The sequence below is a fragment of the Chlorocebus sabaeus genome, chromosome 17, assembly GCF_047675955.1.
Source record: "Chlorocebus sabaeus isolate Y175 chromosome 17, mChlSab1.0.hap1, whole genome shotgun sequence".
In the NCBI taxonomy this organism is placed as follows: domain Eukaryota; kingdom Metazoa; phylum Chordata; class Mammalia; order Primates; family Cercopithecidae; genus Chlorocebus; species Chlorocebus sabaeus.
This window is the reverse complement of record NC_132920.1, coordinates 4,802,604-4,822,421: the sequence shown is the minus strand read 5'-3', so window position 1 is coordinate 4,822,421 and position 19,818 is coordinate 4,802,604. Positions and strand designations below refer to the sequence as shown.

General features: G+C 42.2%; 1 protein-coding gene across 1 annotated transcript in view; it reads right to left on the bottom strand.

Moving 5' to 3' along the window:
* CDYL (chromodomain Y like) overlaps positions 1-19,818 on the bottom strand; it is a 174,440-nt gene that overhangs the window by 18,346 nt on the left and 136,276 nt on the right. The window contains exon 3 of the mRNA XM_007973803.3: positions 1,295-1,551. Within this exon, the coding sequence (XP_007971994.1) occupies positions 1,295-1,551 (257 nt within the window). The remainder of the gene's footprint in view (positions 1-1,294; positions 1,552-19,818) is intronic.

The following is a 19,818-nucleotide window of genomic DNA, read 5'->3' as shown; positions in this document are numbered from 1 at the left end:
ATCAGCCATCATGCTCGGCCTGAAAGCATTTTATTACTGGATAATCTGCATCTATGAAAAATGCATCGTAGCCTGATACAGTTACTGATATCTACCATGATTTTAATTAATTTGCAAATGTCTCTTTTTCTGTAGCCAGAGATTGAGATGCTGGGGATGGAGTAAAATATTACTACATAACTAGAGCATAATTAAAAAGACATGGGAATCTACATTATCTTAGTATTTCTACAGCCATTGCGGCTCTTAGATAAGGCAAGTTGCTTATTATATCACTGGGCATTTCTCCAGTTTGGACAGCAGGTGGCACATTCAAACCAGTTGAAAGAAACTCGTTCAGTTCTACTGTTTCGGTTTTGTTTTGTTTTAAAAACTACCCTATTACACTTGGGACAGAAAAGAGTTTGCTGCGTAAGTGCATTAAGTCCAAGCACATTAGCACGGACAGGTAATTTGAGGGCATAAAATCATTTTAAATGATCTCTGTGAAGCATTTAAAAATAACCAATGAAGGGACTCTGCAGTCTAAAAATGTACCAAGGACCAACTTTGAACTGGTTTGTTATGTGACCCCAGGCAAACACACAGACTTTCTGTAGTTAGGTTTTCTTGTCTGGACAAAACTCAACCTAGCTACTCATAAACTACTAGGACTTAACATTTTGGAAAGGTACAGGTTAGGTTCAAATACTGCCAATTCTAGAAACTTCACAAAATTCATGTTCTAACCTTTCCCACAACCAGTTCTAGAAAACTTCCTTACGAGGCACTACCAGCAATGAGCATGCGTGGAAAGCCCCGCTGTGTGTTCTGCCACAGCCGCTGAGGAGGATCTGGGGACTGGAAAGACAGTAAATATTCTGAAGGGACTGGGGCCCCCGGGGCACTTACATTCTGTCTGAACAAAGAACCCTTTAAGAATCTGATGAAACCTAAAGCAAGGTGCATGCACACACACTTTCCACGTGCCTTCATGGAGCCCTGTGCCCGCCAGATGAAGAGCTTCCAGGCAGGAGGTGGACCAGAGGCACAGAGCCCTGGGTGGACCCACACCCAGGAGAATGGGGACGGACACGCAGCACACTCCAAGCATCCTGAATTCACGGCCATCAGAGGTGTGACACGGAGCAAAGCCCGCAACTTCTCCTCTGCTCCCTCCCTTCTGGTGGGCATCGGGAGATGGCCCAAAGGGAAGGTTTAGAAAGAGCACAGGAAGAGCCAATTCCGCCAAGCAGGCCCGGAAATCAGACAGGGAGAACCGCGAAGCCCATGCCAGCCCAAGAGTGCCTCTCACCTCTGGATTCAGTGAGTTATTCTCTGAGGACTTTGTGGATAACAAGATGTGGGTGAAGCCGTCCTGCTTCCTGACCACAATATCTCTGTATCTGTAGGCACTTTCTGTTTGCCTCACGCTGAAACGCAATCGCTTGTCAAAAGGCTGGTCTCTTCTGTCGTCAATAAATTTCCTTTTGCTGGCTGTCACTCCTGTAACAGATGTCTGTATGCTGGTTGTCCCATTGGCTGTTAATGCATCCATGAATGGAGATGTACCTGCCGAGAGTTTGAAATCACAGTAGTCTGTGACATCCCACCACCAGTTCACTCCCAAGTGTCATCTCTGAACTGGATAAAAATGTTCATTATACACTTAGGATTTAATGTATTCATATAAGAACATTAAAACTTCGAACCTTTAGAAAGCCAAAGTCTACTTTTAAAGCCACTTTTTCTTTTTCAATGTCTGACAAGAAAATCACTCTTTTGTTTCCGCTTGCCTAAAAAACACAGATGGAGACGTACTCATTGAAAGCAGGCTACATAGTTAAGAGATTTTTTTAAAGGACAGAATCAAGAGAGAATGGATCTCGTGGAGAGTGTCTGTTCCAGGTTTGAGAAGCTGAAAGAAAAAAGGAAAATGATTCAGGAAAATATCTTCTTATTAGAGTCAAGGCCATCTAGTCGAAAGTTCTTTTTCCAAAGGCAAGATAAACTGGACAGACACACGGATGCAGCCAGCCTTCTCTCTGGGTCACAGAGCTGTGTGGCAGCCGCCACTTCAGACCACTGCCCCTGTGGGACACTCAGGAGTTGTTTCCAGCTGCCCTGGGAGGGGACTATCAGAAAGTCCATCTACTTGTCCCTGTTCCACTCCTTTTTCAAACAGCCCTGTTAAGCAGTTGAAGATAGCTCTCCTCTCTCCCACCACATAAAGCATCCTGCCAACGTTCCCTCATACATCACAGCTTAACAGCAGTAAGTGTATTTTGCCAGGGTCTTGAGACGGGGTCTTGCTATGTTGCTCAGGCTGGTCTCAAACTCCTGGCCTCAAGTGATCCTCCTACCTTGGCCTCTCAAGCAGCTGAGATGTACAGGCACGAACCACTGCGCCTGGCTAAGAATGCAAATAATTATCCTATCTACACGAATTGTCCAGACATGATCTAATGTGGTGATGAATGCACAGAGTGGATGGGGAAAAAAGGAAAGAAATGTAAGAAAACCAGATCGGGCTTTACTAGTAACATCAGCAACGGGAGAAGTTCTCTGAGCACGGAGCATGAAGAATTATGAATCAGAAATATTTCCTCCAAAGTGAAAGAGAATAAGCCAAAGCCACCAGAAAACTCAAGAATGGACATTTCAGAGGAGCCAAATAACCTCCCTGGCAAAACAAGCTGGCTCTCATTCAACTGCTGGAAATGCTACTTTAATTGCTAGAGGTTTTCTTTTTTTAAATTAAATGTTTTGAAAAATTTAAAGAGGTTATAATACATATATATGGTTCAAGAACCTAAAAATATAAAAGATATTAGAGTGAAAGCCCCTCACAACCTGATCCTATTTGCACAGGACCCCCTGCCCTCTAAGACACTGGGGCTGGTTTCTCAGGGGCCCCACCAGAGCATCGCCAGGGATATACAAGAAAATATCAGGGCAGACTTCTCCATCACCCTGGCTTTTAAAAGCACACATGGCAGCACGCTAGACACAGGGTTTTGCTATATCTTATACATTGTTGCCTTGCTTGTACTTATACAAGAAATATACACTGCTACAGCTCATGGTTATTCCTTTGACAATATCTTAGAATGGCTTCTCTATCAGAACACAGCTTCCTGTTCTTTCCAAAAGCTGCGTGGCAGGCGAGGCCCACGGTAGGGATGCACCGTAATTCCTTTTCCAGTCCACACTGGAATACGCACTACTATTCAGGGACTTGTCGATATGACCAACGACACAGTGACCTCTGTCACCCCAACACTGCCAAATCTCTACAAGTTTCCAAAGGACTTGTAGCCTGGAGTAGTTCTAACTGAAGACCACTGGGTTGGATGTTACCCGTCAGCCAAGGTGTTGCTGAGTCCTTCCAAGGAACTCAGGAAAGACTTTTTTCTTTTAACCTCCATCCTCTTCCCTACCAGATCCTTCTCTCATCTTCATTTAAAAATGTTTGGCAATCTTGTCTCCCCTCAGGAACCCTCTCTAATCCGTTCCTCTCCTCCGTGCCATCCTCCAGTCTCAGTCCCATCACAGCCTCACCCGTCTGCACTTGCTGTCTTCATCTCTCCCTCTGTCCCTCTGTCCATCATTCTTCAACCCATTCAACTGGGACCCAGAGTCCACATGGCCAGGAACCTTCTGAGTCTACAGAAATGGACGCTGGATGGCTCTGAACCTGTGAGTCTGGAGGAGTGGGAAAGCGGCTTCCACAGGGCAGCCTGGAGTTGCTGAGGGAGGAGGCGAGGGAGAAACGCTCGCTCCTCCAGGGTGAGGTGCACATCTAGATCAGGGGAGGGAAGTCAGGGCTGGAGAGAGGTACTTGGGGTTAGTGCCAAAAATGGCTAAACTGACAGTATGAGCTCCCAGGGGCAGACTGACACAGAGAGTGAGCCTGCTGAAGCCAGCTGGGAAGTGCCGGAGAGGAGCACAGGCAGAGCCAGGAGGCAGCAGGAAAGCAGGAAGGCAATAACTGGCTTCCTCAAAGGAAGGAGAGCAGGCCACGGCAGGGAGGATGTGTCTGCAGGGGCACGTGCTGCAGAGGTGGAGGAGAACGCAGAAAAGGTAACGTAGGGGGAAATGAGAGGCCACTCGTAAGCGTGGGCAATGCTTCACTATGGCGTGAAGAGTGGAAGCCAGACCACAGGACACAATGAAAGACAACTAAAAATCAACCAATAAAAACACACGTGAGCACAGCAGTTGTTGTTAAAAGTGCAGGTGAGAAGACACTGCCACTTAGGTGACAGCCGACAGCAACGATTTCCCTGCCTAAAGAGAGATCACACCAGGAACAATGCTGTGCGGAAGCAGGCAGAGGCTACGTGACACAGTGCTGGCATGTTGAGACAGGAGACAGATGTGGAGACTTTGGGCATTCTCAGAAGGAGGTTGCTTCAGACTACACATGCCAGCAGCTGGTAATGCCAAGTGAGAGCTCCGTGGGTCTTTAAGAGCTCCTCAACCTGAGCTGGATTTTTAATTGCTGCTACATCCAAGCACAAAAAGCAGCATCCTGGCAACACAGGGAAGGCCTGGTGCCATGGTCCAAATGCCTGTGCCTCACCCCAATTCCCATGGTGAAATCCTCACCCACAAGGCGATGGTCTGAGGAGGTGGGGCCTGTGGGGGGTGATTAGGTCCTGGGGGTGGGGCCCTCATGAATGGGATGAGTGCCCTTATAAATGAGGGCCAATACCCCCTGGCCCTTCTGCCATGTGACGATGTAGCAAAAACGTGCTATCTGTGAACCAGGAAGTGAGCCCTCAGCAGATCCTGAACCTGCTAGCACCCTGATCTTAGGGTTCTCTCCAGAATTATGAGGATAATTAAATTAACACAATAATTCTGTTGAGTATTTACAAGCCACCCAGTTTACGGTATTTCGTCATGGCAGCCCAAATGGCTAAGACACCTGCCTCCCACCAGGACAAAGCTGGCTGGCTTCAAGTCCGCCCTCCTCACCTCTGAACTGCTCTTGCTTTCACTGTGTCTTTCCTTTCTCTATGTAAAAGTCACACATTCCTTAAACCCTCCCAGCAGTTTTCCTGGTGGCTTCCTTCCACCGAAGCAACATTTCTAGGCTATGGAGTCTATGCAGCCTTTATATGGGAGTCTCAGAAAAAGCTCAGCATTTTCTTTGAGGCGATAGTGCCTATGGAACTATCCGTGGTTCTGCTAATTTAAAAATGGATTCATTTTGGCTCATGCTGACCAAGACTACTCGACTTGGCCTTCAGCCTCCTGTGTTAAAACTGTGTTGGCTCCTAGCGCCAGTGAGGTCCCTGCTCATTTCAGACTCTGTGATCTTGCTGGAGCTTCAGCGACCACACCCCATCCCAGTGTAATTCCTGGCACTCCCTGTTACTCATCTGAGTAGGGCATGTGACACTGAACTTTGTACTATTTAGGTAGAGAAGTATTCACAGCAGGATCAAGTCTTGGAGTCCCAAACTGCCAGCACTGACTAGGACCCTGATCATCACACGTGTCCCCAACTCAAGACAATCGAGCCACAGGGTTCTCACATCACCCAGGGTTCTCACGCCACCCAGGGTTGTGCCCATCTCAGGACCTTTGCACATGTTCTTCCCTCTGCCTAGAACATCTATGACCTGGAATTCAAATGGCCACTTTCTTCTGCTTATGTGGATGGCAGCTCAGATTTCAGCATCTCAGACAAGCCTTCTTGGACCTCCCATCCTAATGCCGGTCCCTCCCATCAGCACTTCATATCACCCTGATTTGCTTTCTTCAAAGCACCCCTGAAAGTTATTTCTTTCTCACTGTATTTTTATTTATAGTATCATCTATGTACTCCACTAAGCTGTGTGTAAGAGCAGGGTCCTCACCTGTCTTATCCACCCATCCCCAGTGCACACAACAATCAGTACATATTTACTCAGTAAAAACATGGAAGGGGCCTTCAAGTCCCTTTAGTCCACATCCCTCAATTTAGAGACGAGTAGCTTAAGTGACTGGCCAAGTGTCACACAGCTCATTACCTCAACCCAAGCCAGGGATGGTAAGCGCTACACTTCAGAGCAGAATTAGCTGCTCATGACTAAACAAATGGTAAACACTGAGATTCAGAAAAAAACCCACCCCCCACCCCAAACTGTGGAAATTAGTGCGACTCCCCTGGAACGACGACTCTCATGGAAACACACGAGTACAAGTTGCCCCTGTGAACTGAGAGTTCCTTAAGGATTTGGATTCAGAGAGTATCAAGGCTTTCCTAGGATTTATTAACATAAAATTCGACTAGGAAAGAAACCTATTTTAGTATCTCTTGCAGTAACTGATTTTCTTTTAATATGTTCAAGAGCAAAAAGGATACCCTCAAATACACATGGTGAATCTGTTAAGTATCACCGGTGAATCTGTTAAGTATCACTGCTTCAAAAAGTGCAAGTCTCCAACAATGACTTGTGACACCCACTTTCCACCTAAAGAGAACAGTGTCTGTACTTCTTCACCTGCCACTGATAACTAGGAAACTACTGAATAAAATACACATAACAACTGTTTGCAGGCACTGGACCACAGGTTGTGCAGGGCAATGCTACCAGAGTGAAAGGAGACAAACATGGTGAGCCTAACAGTCCACCCGCCTTTCCACCAAAAGCAGCTGCCACACTGCAGGGGCAGGGAGGGGAACCCAGACACAGCCGGCAAAAACGCTGTCTTAGAACAGATGACTTGGGGGAGGCCCAGGAGGCTGTAATTTGTGAGGCATGATATGGAAAAGGAGGGAGCTACACAGACAGAAAGTTCCAGAGAGCCTAGGGATCCCTTTGAGTCTTTGCTGAACCAATCTGAGCACGCACAGGGAGAAATTCCACAAGGCTGGGCAGCGAACAACTTTTGAGGAAAGAACAATTACCAGAGACCTATAAAATGAATAATCTCAAGTTTGCCTAGGGACGGAGGTCCTCATCAGCCAGAGCAGAGACGTCATCAAATACATGAGGCATTCAGCAGAGAGACCCCAGAACAGGCACATATCAGCAGTGGAAATAATCTAGCTCTAGAATACAGAATACTTAAAACTGCACTAACAAAGCTTCAAAATAAGCTGTGAAAGGATCAAACTGATATGCAACTAACAATTTACTGCCAGAACAAATCTAACACTTTAAAAAAGCATACAACAAAATCCAGCACCCCAAAATGTAAATCACAATGTTCAGTAATCAACCAAAAGTTACTAGACAAGAAAAGAAGTGGGAAAATAGGACCAGTGACTAAATCAGTTAGTAAAGACTAAAAATGAGAGATGATAGTATTACCAGAAAAGAACATCTTCAAAACTGTTATAATCTCAATGTGCATAAGGATTTAAAGAAAAACATGAACATAATGCAGAAATGAAAGATTAGAAATAAAAATTTCATTGAATATGTTTAACCAATTAGATACTAAAAAGATCAGAGAACTTGAAGGCACAGCAATAGGCTGTGTCCAAAATGCAGTATGTCAGGAGAAGAAACAGAAAAAATAATGAGCCATAGTGCTCAGTAGGACAATGTTAACTAATCTAGTATATGTGTAATTTGAGTCTCAGAGAAGGGATGTGTGTGTGGGGGGTGTGTGTGTAAGTAAAATATTTGCAGAAATAATAGTGGAAAGTTTTCCGTATTTGATAAAAACCAGAAGCTGACAGATCCAAGAAGCTTAAAAAATACTAATTATGATAAATACACATAAACCCCAAACTAAGGCCTATCATGATCTGTTGACAACGTGAGAACAAAAAGATTAGATAGAATAACAGAACTTAATACTGACATTCCGAAAGTATACAAGACAGAAGAAAATGGAATGGCACCTTTGAAGTATATCAAGAAAAAAAAAAAGTCAACCTATATACCCAGCACAGAGGCAGCAGAAATGTCCTTCAAAACCAGAGGAGAAACAAACACATTTCTAGATAAAAGCTGAGAGAGTTTGTTACCAGCAGGCCTGCACTGTAAGGAATGTTAAAAAATGTTCTTCAGGCAGAAGGAAAATAATACCAGACAGAAGTCTGAATATATACAAAGGAATAAAGAGTATCAGACCACTAAATATATGGGTAAAAATGACCTGCACCGACTGCATACTAAGTGTAATTAACTAACTGTAGACAGTAGTCACTGTTTGGCCTCATCACCGAAGCAATGTCTCCCCTGCTTTCATACCAACCTAACAAAAATGAATGAAAACCACTTTGCACATACTACAAAAATATATTAAAGTAGCTTCAAAAAATGGCTATTCTTTGGAAAAATATAAATTCTCAAGACTGATCTTTGATGTAGCAGAAACAAAAAGAAAAAAAAAACAAGGAAAGAGAAAAAATCATTAACGAATTACCTCTTAAAACAGTTTATAGGCTACGCAGGTTAAGGAACAGCTGTATAGTAACAAATAGCCTCAGAGCACAGAGAAAAGAAAGAAAATTCACCCAATCTGTTTTGCAAAGAAAACCCTGACTAGACACAAATGCCACAGAGCAAAATCACACACCAATTTTACCCATTACTCATGAAAGCACAATCTTACTGTACTAACGCTTAATGGTTTATGTAAAGGGCATTTTAAGATGTTGTGAGATAGCTTAGTTCAAGGATAAGAATTGCAAAAATATACTCAACAATATTTCTAGATTCTGGGAACTATTTAGAAAATAAACGTACATTAAAAAGAAAACACCCATAATCCCTAACTAAAATTAGGAATAAGTAACTTCAAAGATTAAAAAAAAACGGAATAAACAAGTAGAAACATCAAGTTGTACTAAGAAACATAAAAAGACCCTCCCCCCCACAACCACACACAAAGGTGAGGGGTGGGAATGCCATGATTCTGGAGAACACCAAATACTGTAAAGCTATTTCTCTTTCCAAATTTGAATTCTAGTAGACTTCCGATTAAAACGCCGGTGGTTAAGATTTAGCAGGACAGCAAGACAAGCTAAAATTTTTTTGAAAAGAATATTGAGGGAAATATGCCTAAGTAGTTGTATATTATCAATCTACATGAAGAGCACAGTTCTAGCACAGGGGAAAATGATGAGCTAGAATTAGTCTAAGAATAGCTTCTATGATGAGGATACATGCATCACGAATCAATAAGCTGGTATAAACCATTCAATAAATAGCAAGTCTTGTTTAATAAAAAGCATAACAGAACATGTGAAGTTCCTAGATGGAGAAGAACTTAAGAAAAGGGTTAAAAAATTTGAGTACATTGTGAAATTTCACATTTCATCTGTGAAAATTGAAAATTTCACAGATGAAAAGCTAGTATTTTTATCATTAAAGCACTAATAACTGCAAAGCATAAAACAGACCTGAAACACCCACACAAGGCTGGGCGTGGTGGCTCACTCCTGCAATCAATCCCACCACTTTGGGAAGCCAAGGCAGGTGGATCACTTCAGGTCAGGAGTTTGAGACTAGCCTGGTCAACATGGTGAAACCCTGTTTCTACTAAAAATGCAAAAACTAGTCGGGTGTGGTGGCGCATGCCTGTAGTCCCAGCTACTCGGGAGGCTGAGGCAGCAGTGAGCCAAGATCACACTATTGCACTCCAGCTTGGGCGACAGAGTGAGACTCCTTCTCAAAAGACACACACGCGCAAACGATGTGTACAGCTAATTTGAATGATGGAATAAAAACACTAAAACATAAAAAATTGATCTGATTAAAAAAAAGACACATTCTTTCTACCTTCAGATTAGAAAACTTTAAAATACAGCAATCTAGGGCTAGCGAAGGGCAAATATACATAAATCGGTACATTCCTAGAAAGCAATTGTGTAAGATGTGGCCATCAACCCCTGCCCTTGTAATTCTACTTTTAGAATTTTACTCCTAAAACAGAAAGTATATGAGGGTATGTTTTTACACACAAAAGGTATTCAAACAGCTTTACTTTTGAAATGGAAAAATTGCCAAAAGCGCTAAACTTTGTGCCCAGCAGTAAGGAAATAGTAAAATTAATGATGGCACCTGACATGTACCTGACTTAATATTATATAGCTATTATGCTTGTGAAGATTTTTTAAAATACAGGTCAATAAGTGCATCACAGCAGCTACCATTTATATCATACCTTACACATGCTGAGCTCCGAGGCATAAAATCTGATTCAAATCCCTGCAGCAGCGCACCTGAAAGGTGTGTGGGACCTGCAGATCTGATTCCCACGTTCGTGTCCTGCCACTGCCCATCCCCAAAGTCATACATGAAAAAAATAAAAATGAAAGATAACAAAAGGGGCATGGGGACAGAGAGATATCAACAATGTTTCCATGTGAGTTTATTAGGAATGTAAATTATACAAATGTTAATAATGGCTCTTTCTTGATGAGAGAGACATAGAATAAATCTTCTTGCTATTTTGTAAATTTTTGCAATATATTACTGACAGAATCAAGAAAGCACTTGAAACTATACTCTAGGATCCAAAATCCAGACAGAAGTGTCTGGGATATTATTCTTCACTAGGTAAAGATTAACTGGTATTTCTCCAATTATATTTTAGTTTAGAATTGTCTAATCAAGAGTAAGCAAGTTTTAATATGTTTTCAAGGCAGAAGGGTCTCAACTGCAAAAAGAGTTCAAAAACTGCTTTTAACTATCTTGGATATTAATGACCACTGTTGTCTTTGGTCTGAAGTCAAAAAGCAAGGACTACAGCATCTACAGAATTAACAGCTCTCCCTTTATGGAGTTTAATATTTCAAAACACTGTTATTTACATATATTGAAAGTAATCCTATTTACCTATACAAACCTTGCAATTTTATTCAGATTATATAATCTGCAAATTTTCTTTAAGAACAATTTTTCATATGAACATGGAAGTAAATGTAGGCTTTAAACATCAATACCTCTTTTCTTCGTAATGTGTTAAATAAGTCCTTCACAAATAATTGTGAAAGTGTCTTTGCTCCAACTCCTTCAATTCCAATTCCCCATCCATAGGGCTCTCCGAGTTAAAGGCCAATCTCATTCTAGCAGACTTCCAATAAAAAACCTCAGTGGTTAGGATTTAGCAGGGAGACGGGCTAAGAAATTTTTGAAAAGAATGACTGAAGTACACCTAACTAGTTGTATGTTATAAATCTACATGAAGCACATAGTTCCAGCACGGGGAAAATGATGAGCTAGAATTAGTCTAAGGATAGCTCCTGTGATGAGGATAGATGCATCACCAATCTATATAACCTGGTATAAACCATTCAATATACAGTTCACTATATGTGCTCATTCTTAGCCATCTCTAAGAAAGACACTGATACACCATCAGGACTGAAATCATGTTTTGTTGTAAAAACAAGTGACACATTAGGAACAATCTGAGTATACTGCGAATTTCACACATTTATGCACAATTGTCTAAGGCAGTGAATGCACAACCGCACCCAGCTGAAACTGGCTAGGCAGGAATACACAAAACACACACAGAACACACTCAAACAGCCGCCCACCCACATCAGGTATTACAACTTTCTGTACGATTTCAGATTGCAGTCCTTCTATTGCTTCACAGTAACCACACGCTGAAACCCTTCCAATGCCCACTTCCACAGGCAAATTTCTGCCGTCCTTTTTGAAGATAAAGTATCATATTTATTGTAGCACTTGCTTTTCTTAACTATTTGACACTTGAAATTGTGCCACTGTTTCTATTAGGCTAACGTACCCATGACAAAGTTTCTGTGGGCTGTGCCTCTCATCTCATTTCCCCCATAAGCCCTGTAGCTTTTATTGCATGATTTTCCAGTGTGGTGATTTTTAGGAACACATATATCACATTACAGCAGAACTCATTGTAAGTTTTCTTTCTACTGCTCAGTATCAAAGTCATTCATTTTTTGGTTGACTCAAGAAAAAATTTATTCACAGCCATGTTTTAGACGTGGCCCTAAAAATAAAACCATCTAACTTAATGATATGCTTCAAGATGTCATGCAAACCAACCAGCAAGAGCTCAATGGGGAGCGAGGATGGAAATGCTTACTACCAAACACCACATTCACAGAAGGCTTTAAACTCACTTTAAAAGCAAAAGAAAAACCTGAGAACGGAGGAGGTGTAAAAGGCATTTTAGTCCATGAAACATACAAATAATTCCTTGAAACTGCTAAATAACTCCAGAATGCTAGAAATATAAGGAAGGACAGGTGAACAGCGAACCACAAAATGAGAACATTAAATACCTGAGACTCCACAGGCTTAGGGAGCATTCTGAAAATCAACAGAGAAGAACACAAGCTACGGTTCCTGCGATTAAAATGATTCTGTTTTATAGCTAACTTTTCATGGAGAATCAACCCCAAAAAATTAAGTGCCGAAAGAAACGAGGGGACTTTAAAAAGAAAAATAACTATTTTGAGATAAAAGTACCAACTAACGAGATGATATATCTTTAAATCAACTCTAATTATATTTTCCTAAAACTAAATAAGACTAGCCTGATGAAACCACAGAACTGTGAACCTAGAGACACATAATAATGCTGTATTAGATGTGGCCAGTGCAACGTGCCGCATGACAGCAGGGTTCTCACCCTGACTCTGCAATGGGATTGCCAGGGGACTTCTAAAAAATGCTCCTTGGAGAAAGGGGAACTCTTTTTTAACCACTGTTGGTAGGAATGTAAACAAGTACGCTCATTATGGAAAAGAGGATGCAGGTTTCTTCAAAAATAAATCTGTCATATGATCCAGCAATCCCTTGACTAGATATTTATCCAAAGAAAATGAAATGAGCATGTCAAAGAGACCTCTGCACTCCCACGTTTGCTGCAGCAGTATTCACAATAGCCGAGATATCAAACCAACCTAAATGCCCATCAACACACGGATGGATAAAGAAAATGTTGGTACATACACACAATGGAGTATTATTCAGCCTTAAAAAAAGAGTGAAATCCTGTCGTGTGGGGCAACATGGGTGAGCCTGGAGGACATCAAGCTAAGTGAAATAAGCCAGGCACAGCAAGACAAATACGGCATGATCTCACTCATACGCAGAAGCTAAAAAGTCGACCTCACAGGGAGTACAACAGTGGTTACTAGAGGCTGGGAAGGAGGGGGTGGGGGGAGAAGAGCCAGAGGTCAGTTAACAGATATAAAATTAAAGCTAGACTGGAGGAAAGTTCTGAGTGTTCTATGGCACTGCAGGGTGACGATAATTAGCAACAATTTACTGTATATTTTCAAATAGCCAGAAGAGCAGATTTTAAATGTTACCAAAATAAAGAAATGATAAATGTCTGAAGTGATGGATTTGATCACTACATATTGCACATATATATCAAATTATATTGTACATAATTGTAAGGTGTACATAAGTGTTGAGTAAAAATAATAAAAAATAAAAGGGGGTAAAAAACGCTCCCTGGGCCACATTTGCAGGCACCCGAGGGCTCTGGGTGGAGCTCAGGCCCGCACTGTGATCAGACGCACCCCGAGGCTGGGGACCCGCTCCAGGTCGGTGTGTCTGCTGTCCATTGATGATGCTGCGTATCAGAGGCCCCAAACAGGATATTCAGGGTAACCCAAAGGAAATGGCTCAGGTCAGAACACTGAGATTACAGCAGCAGTAACAGTTCCCGTAAATCAGAGGAGGGATTGTTCAAGTCCAGGTAATTAACACAGATAAGTAACAATGATAAAAGGGGAGGCAGGCGGCTCAGGATCTGGAAACCAGCAGGGAGTCCTGAAGCACGTACTAGTGGGCACCATCAGGATTACTCCTGTTCCTTGTTAACACTGCACCCAAGGAAACGCACTCAACACAGTGAAGTGGTCTCCAGTGTAGACACACTGTAACTGCTGGTTCTTGTATTTATACTTTTTTAACAATATCATTCAGGAAGACAAAAATGTTCACATATTAATCATCTTTCTTCAGGATTAATTGCCCACACATTGATAACTCTTTCCAACTTTGTTTTATTCCTCACTGAAAGCAAGAGGGGGAATTCCAGCGAACAATCATACTGGATTTCAGAGCAAGGTGATCACAGGAGGTCAGAGACACAGATACTGAGGCAACGGGTCGGCAACCGACATCTGTGGACCCATCACTGCTGGCCGGGCAGTACCAGGTGTCTCACCCAATCCCCACACCATAATCCCCTGAAGATGAAAACTTCAGGTCCAGGATGCCTAACTACCTTGCCTGCCCAAGGTCACTGAGCAGGTGGGGGGTGCCACGCTCATACCAAATTCAGGCCCATGAGGCTGCACAAATGTGGTCTCCATCACACCCAGCTGCCTGCCACCACACAGGCAGTAATGGCACCTACACATGAAAAACAAACTAGCAAAAGAAGAATGGTGGAAAAATGAGTGATTACTGACAAGAAACCTCTCCACGAAGGTTAAGAATATTCCCAGGGAATGCTGGTGAAGACTTTACGGAGTTGAGATTTAAACTGACTCCCAAGTGCTTTGCATGCATTTGGTGCTCAATATGTATTTTTTGAATGCAATTGGTTAAAAAAAAAAAAAAAAAGAATATGGCATGCCGAGGTACCTAAATATGCAGTATATCTGGCCACCTCCATTTCTACGCCATCAGCAAAGAAACAGAGGTGGCCAGATATACTGCATATTTAGGGGATGATGCAGGTTTACCATGAAAAACCAGGATAGAAACAAACAGACTGCAGCCAGCCTTTGAAGGGTTAAATGCCAAGTTAAAAAGCATATGGACACAAAGCTGGAGGCACTGGAAAGTGCATAGCTCGCCCACCTGCGAGGAGTAACAAAAAGCTGAACCTAGGAAGGGGGCGCTGGGAAACATCCTCCAGGGCTCAGAAAATGTGTTCCGAGCCAGCTTAAGGGGAAAAAATAAAACAAAAAAAATCAAGAGCTGTTGTAACTCCCAATGTGTCTTCTTGTTTATCAAACGTTAAGGGCTTCAAACTAGAGTCCTCTTGTTACTGCTGGCATCAACCTAGGGTAAGGGCAAGTGGACTGGTTTTCACGAATGGGGAGAAGGCCGGTGCTGGGCCACCATGCGGTGAGCCTCAGTTACTTGGGCAGAGAGAGAAAACGAGGCTTAGTCACTAGTATTCTGCGTCCTGTGGAGGGAAAATGTGGGAAGTGACACACTAGGCACCAATGTTGGTGCTTCCTGCCCTGTGCTTAAAACACACCCATTTCTGTCCTATTGATCTATCTACCCACCTACCCTGAAGCTGAAACTGACCTTCCCTTCTTGCCACACCTACAGCTGGGTTGAAGACCACCATTTTCCAGAGGAATGGCTCAGGGATGTATCATGCTGGTGCAATTACTAAGAAACCATACACACACACACACACACACGCGCGCGCACACATGCACACACAATTTAAAACTGAACAAATTCGACTGGGCGCAGGAGCCGATGCCTGTAATTCCAGCACTTTAGGAGGCCGAGGTGGGTGGATCACTTGAGGTCAGGAGTTTGAGACTAGCCTGGCCAACATGGTGAAACCCTGTCTCTACTAACTTTACAAAAATTAGCTGGGCATGGTGGCACGTGACTATAATTCCACCTCCAGAGGCTGAGGCATGACAATACTTGAACCCAGGAGGCAGAGGTTGCAGTGAGCCGAGATCACACCACTGTACTTCAGCCTGGGTGACAGAGTGAGACTCCATCTCAATCAATCAAACTGAACAAATTTGATTAATGAGCTCTGCCATTTCACTTTAACCACTCCTGCTTTTATCCTTCCTACTGCTTAAAGCTGCTGGGGCACTGGAGTTCCAGGAAAGGCGCCCTCCACGGTTTGCACGACCCACCCGAGGCTTGGCAGCAGAGCCCCGTCTCACTGGGGACACCTATGGACTTTGTCTTTAGATAATTATAGTCCAGTGGTACCATAATGTATATTGTATACGTGTATTTTTCACAAGTCCTACATATTAGCAAATGGAATCTGGAGCATTTTTATTGTGATACAATGCACACAGCATACAATTTACCATTTTTAAGTGCGGAGTCTGATGGCATTAAGCACATTCACACTATTGCGCAACCATCACCACCACACATCTCCAGAACCTTCTGTCTCCCAGACTCCAATGAAATGCCAGCTGCCCACTCCCACCCCCCAAGCCCTGGGAAACCACCGCTCCAGTTTACTCTAGGTACCCTTATAAGGGGAACTGTTTAGTTATTGATCCTCTTTAGATGGTCTTATGTCACTGAGCACGGGTTTCATCCATATTGCAGCACGTGTGAGAATCTCCCTCCTTTCCAAGGCCGATGCGTATTCCATTCTGTGGACAGGCCACATTGTGTTTATTTATTCAGCTGACAGCAGACACCTGGGTTGCTTCCGCCTTTTAGCTATTAACGACGCTAACAGGGGGGTACAAAGATTTCTTTGCCATCCTGCTTTCAATTCTTTGGGTATATACCTACAAACAGAACTGCTGCATCATGTGGTCATTTTCATTTATTGAAGCTGTATTTAGTATTTTCCTAAATTATCTAGAATGTGTTTAATTAGTAATTATAATAAAACTCTTGGAAAAGATTAAAATCATGGACTTTGATTACTTCCATTTCCTTGCTTAATGTCTTCACTTTCGTTCTCCTGGGATGGAGAAGCAGGGATACAAGGAGGTAAAATCCTTTATATGTTGGAGAGAGGTAAGTAACTCTAACCTGAAAACTCGAAATTCAAAATGCTCCAAAAGCTGAAACTTTTCACCAACGCTAACACTCAATGGAAATGCTCATCATGGATTTCTGATTTGAGATGCTCAACTGGTAAGCATAATGCAAATATTCCAAAATCTGAAAAATGTGAAATCTGAAACACTTCTGGTCCCAAGAATTTCAGACGGGATTATTTAACCTGTATTATCAATGGTAAATTGTGCGAGAATCTCTAGCCAATTCTGAGGCTATCTTAGCTTAGAGACAACACCTTCATAAACTGTTACTTCTTTTTTGACGGCCTGGAACTGCTGTATGCCAGTCAGCCTTGCAGTTTTAACGTACACACACAGGCCACACATGTATCCAAGTGTAGGATCCAGGCCTCACCAAGCTTGTGCCTCTGGTTCCGTGCAGGAGCCTCACTCTTAAAGACACTTCACTTTGCTGAATGAATTTCTGACAGTAGGATAATGAAAAGAACTTGAATTTGTTTTGTTCTGGTCTTCTGGAACAAAACACTCTAATTAGCAATATCACCATAAACTATGCAAAACTATACAGTGAGTGCAGGTTTCAACTAGACACAATCAAGTGTCCTTGCCCACGTCTGAAGGTTCTGTGGTATAAAGGCCCATACTTATGGATTACTATGTGTAGAAGAATCCTGTGTCAATTTTAATCTTCATTTTGAGTTGTGCTGAGCTCCTCCGATAGCATTAATCCCTAAGGGGATTTGGATTTCTAAATCAGAAAAGCAGCAAAGTCTTTAGTAACCCAAAGGAAATCTAAGTGCTCATCCTTACTCAGTTCTTCAAAACATACACGGAGATAAAGCAGTTTCAAAGTGATCCCTACAACCAGCATTTTAGAATCAAAATTAAAAACACTGAGGAAAGCGAAATCCTTAAAAGTGAACTCTTATTATCTGAAGAAGTTAATGGAAAACTTTATTCAAGCGTGGTCAATCTTTAATTACAGATGTAAATTCAAGTTATTTAGTTTTACTTCTGACAAACTAAAACAAAAAAATCAGAAATTACTAAGCAATATTAATCCTATCATTCTAACTAAGCGTATCAGGATAAATTCCTGAAGTAAATTAAACAAGACAGGTGGTACTTTAAATTTAGTTATTTCCTTATTAATTGCTTTGAAAATAAATCAAACATTGGAGAGAAAAAAGTAACAATCTGTATGTTACAATGTCACCTTAAAGTGCCAAAAAAAGGGGGGGTGGAGGGGGAACAGAACATCACCCAACCTTTCTTTTTAGTGCAGAGAATAAAGAAGAATTAATAGCAACAACAACAATTAAAAAGGGCAAATGAAAATATAAAAATAACCATAGCTACCTACAAGGTATCATTCTCCAGCAGTGGGATCTTATTATTGATCCCATCTTCAAAAATTATATTTCCTGCAGAAATGAGTCTACTCTGACATGGGATTGAACAATCAATACTTTTCTCCATGTTGATCCTGACTCTCAGAACCAACTGGCTTTTTGCAATTGTTGTTTTCATAAGACAACTGATCGATTACAATCTAATTTCTCTATTTCATTAACAGTGTCTGGCCATTTATTTCAAAACCTAGACATTAAAGGAAGATACTATCTTGGGTAGATACAAGAAGAGTAGCTACAAGCAAACTTCTACTCCAAAGAAAATTAGCTTACAACCTATTGTTACTGCATCTAATGTGTTCTAAGCTAAAATGTTCAAGTGCTAATTTTCCACCCCTAGTTCACCTCACAGAGGGTAACACTTCCAACACCTCGTTTGGAAGTATATATATAATTACTCAGAGTAAGGAGGGGTTCAAGGTGTTTGCTGATATTCATCATGTCTACTTCAGCCTTCTACCTGCAATGCCAACAGCAATAGCCTAAGAATGAAAACTTGTCATCTATACTTTTAATCCTTTCTCAGTGCTGCCATTTCTATCAATTTCTCAGTATTCAAACAGCAGAGTACAGCACAGGACAATTAACTTCTGACTTCTGACCCCCACTTCATCTCTAAATGAGAGATTAGAAAAACAGTTTAAACTTGAGTAACATTTACATTAATTTTAACTGCGTCTCAACTGCTACCATAATGACTCTCTATGCTTAGTTGCAATGTATTAGTATTAGTAGATGTTACAGACCTCCCTTAAAACTACAAAGGCAAAGACTACAAAGTGTAACAACTAAACCCCAACAAGAAGCTAGTGGTGGAACCACCACACAAAAACAGTCAGTCTTGTGGTTAGCTCCTAAAAGCAAGCCACATACGTAGTTCTGGTGTTTCTAGAGGCTAGAGCAAGCCATGGAAACGCCATTAAAATGAATATTCTAAGACAAAAACAAACCTATGACTTCAAAAGACAATCTGGTACTTCTAAGATCTAAGATAAATTGCTCCATGAGGTTCTTTAAAAGAAACAAGTCAATATACACACAGACACTCAACCACCCCAAAACCATAAGGAAGGAATAATAAACATGAAAGAAACGACTTGATAAGATAGGGCAGGTTATAAACTCAGCAGAATCCCCAAAGTACAGAAAAGCAGCTGTTTTCCTAGCGCTGCCCCTGTACATACAGCTATTTTTTCCTCCCTAAAGAAAAATCTTACTTGGAACCTCAAAAACAAAACTGATCAAAGCTGAGGTTCTCTGGTGGGCAGGGGGGCTCTGGACTCCCCCTGAGCCTCAGGGCCCACCTGTCAGAGGTGGAGGTGTGGCAGTGGGCCGTGCATGTGGCCAGGCCTCCATGTGGGGGGCCTGCCCAGCATGGGGGTGGGGGGATCACTACACACTACACCTCCTTGGAATTAGGAAGCATCGTAAGAAAATGGAAATATGTGATTTTATTTTAGAGAGAAACAGGCTGCTGAGAGAACGGAGAGATGCCTCTGTCCTCACAGGCTCAGCTGCTTGCCTGGAATGAACCACTCAGATAAAGGTGAATGGTCAGCACCACTGAAAGGTGGGAGGCAGGCCAGGGGGACAGAAACTGCATCCCCCACCCCACACACACACATCTGGTCACCCTTCCAGGTGTCATTCTGTTGGCCTTTCAATTACGTTTCAGACCACGTGAACAGGGTCTTCACTTACCTCACAGTGAACTTTTCAAAACCTGTTCTCAGTGGTTGTGACATTCAC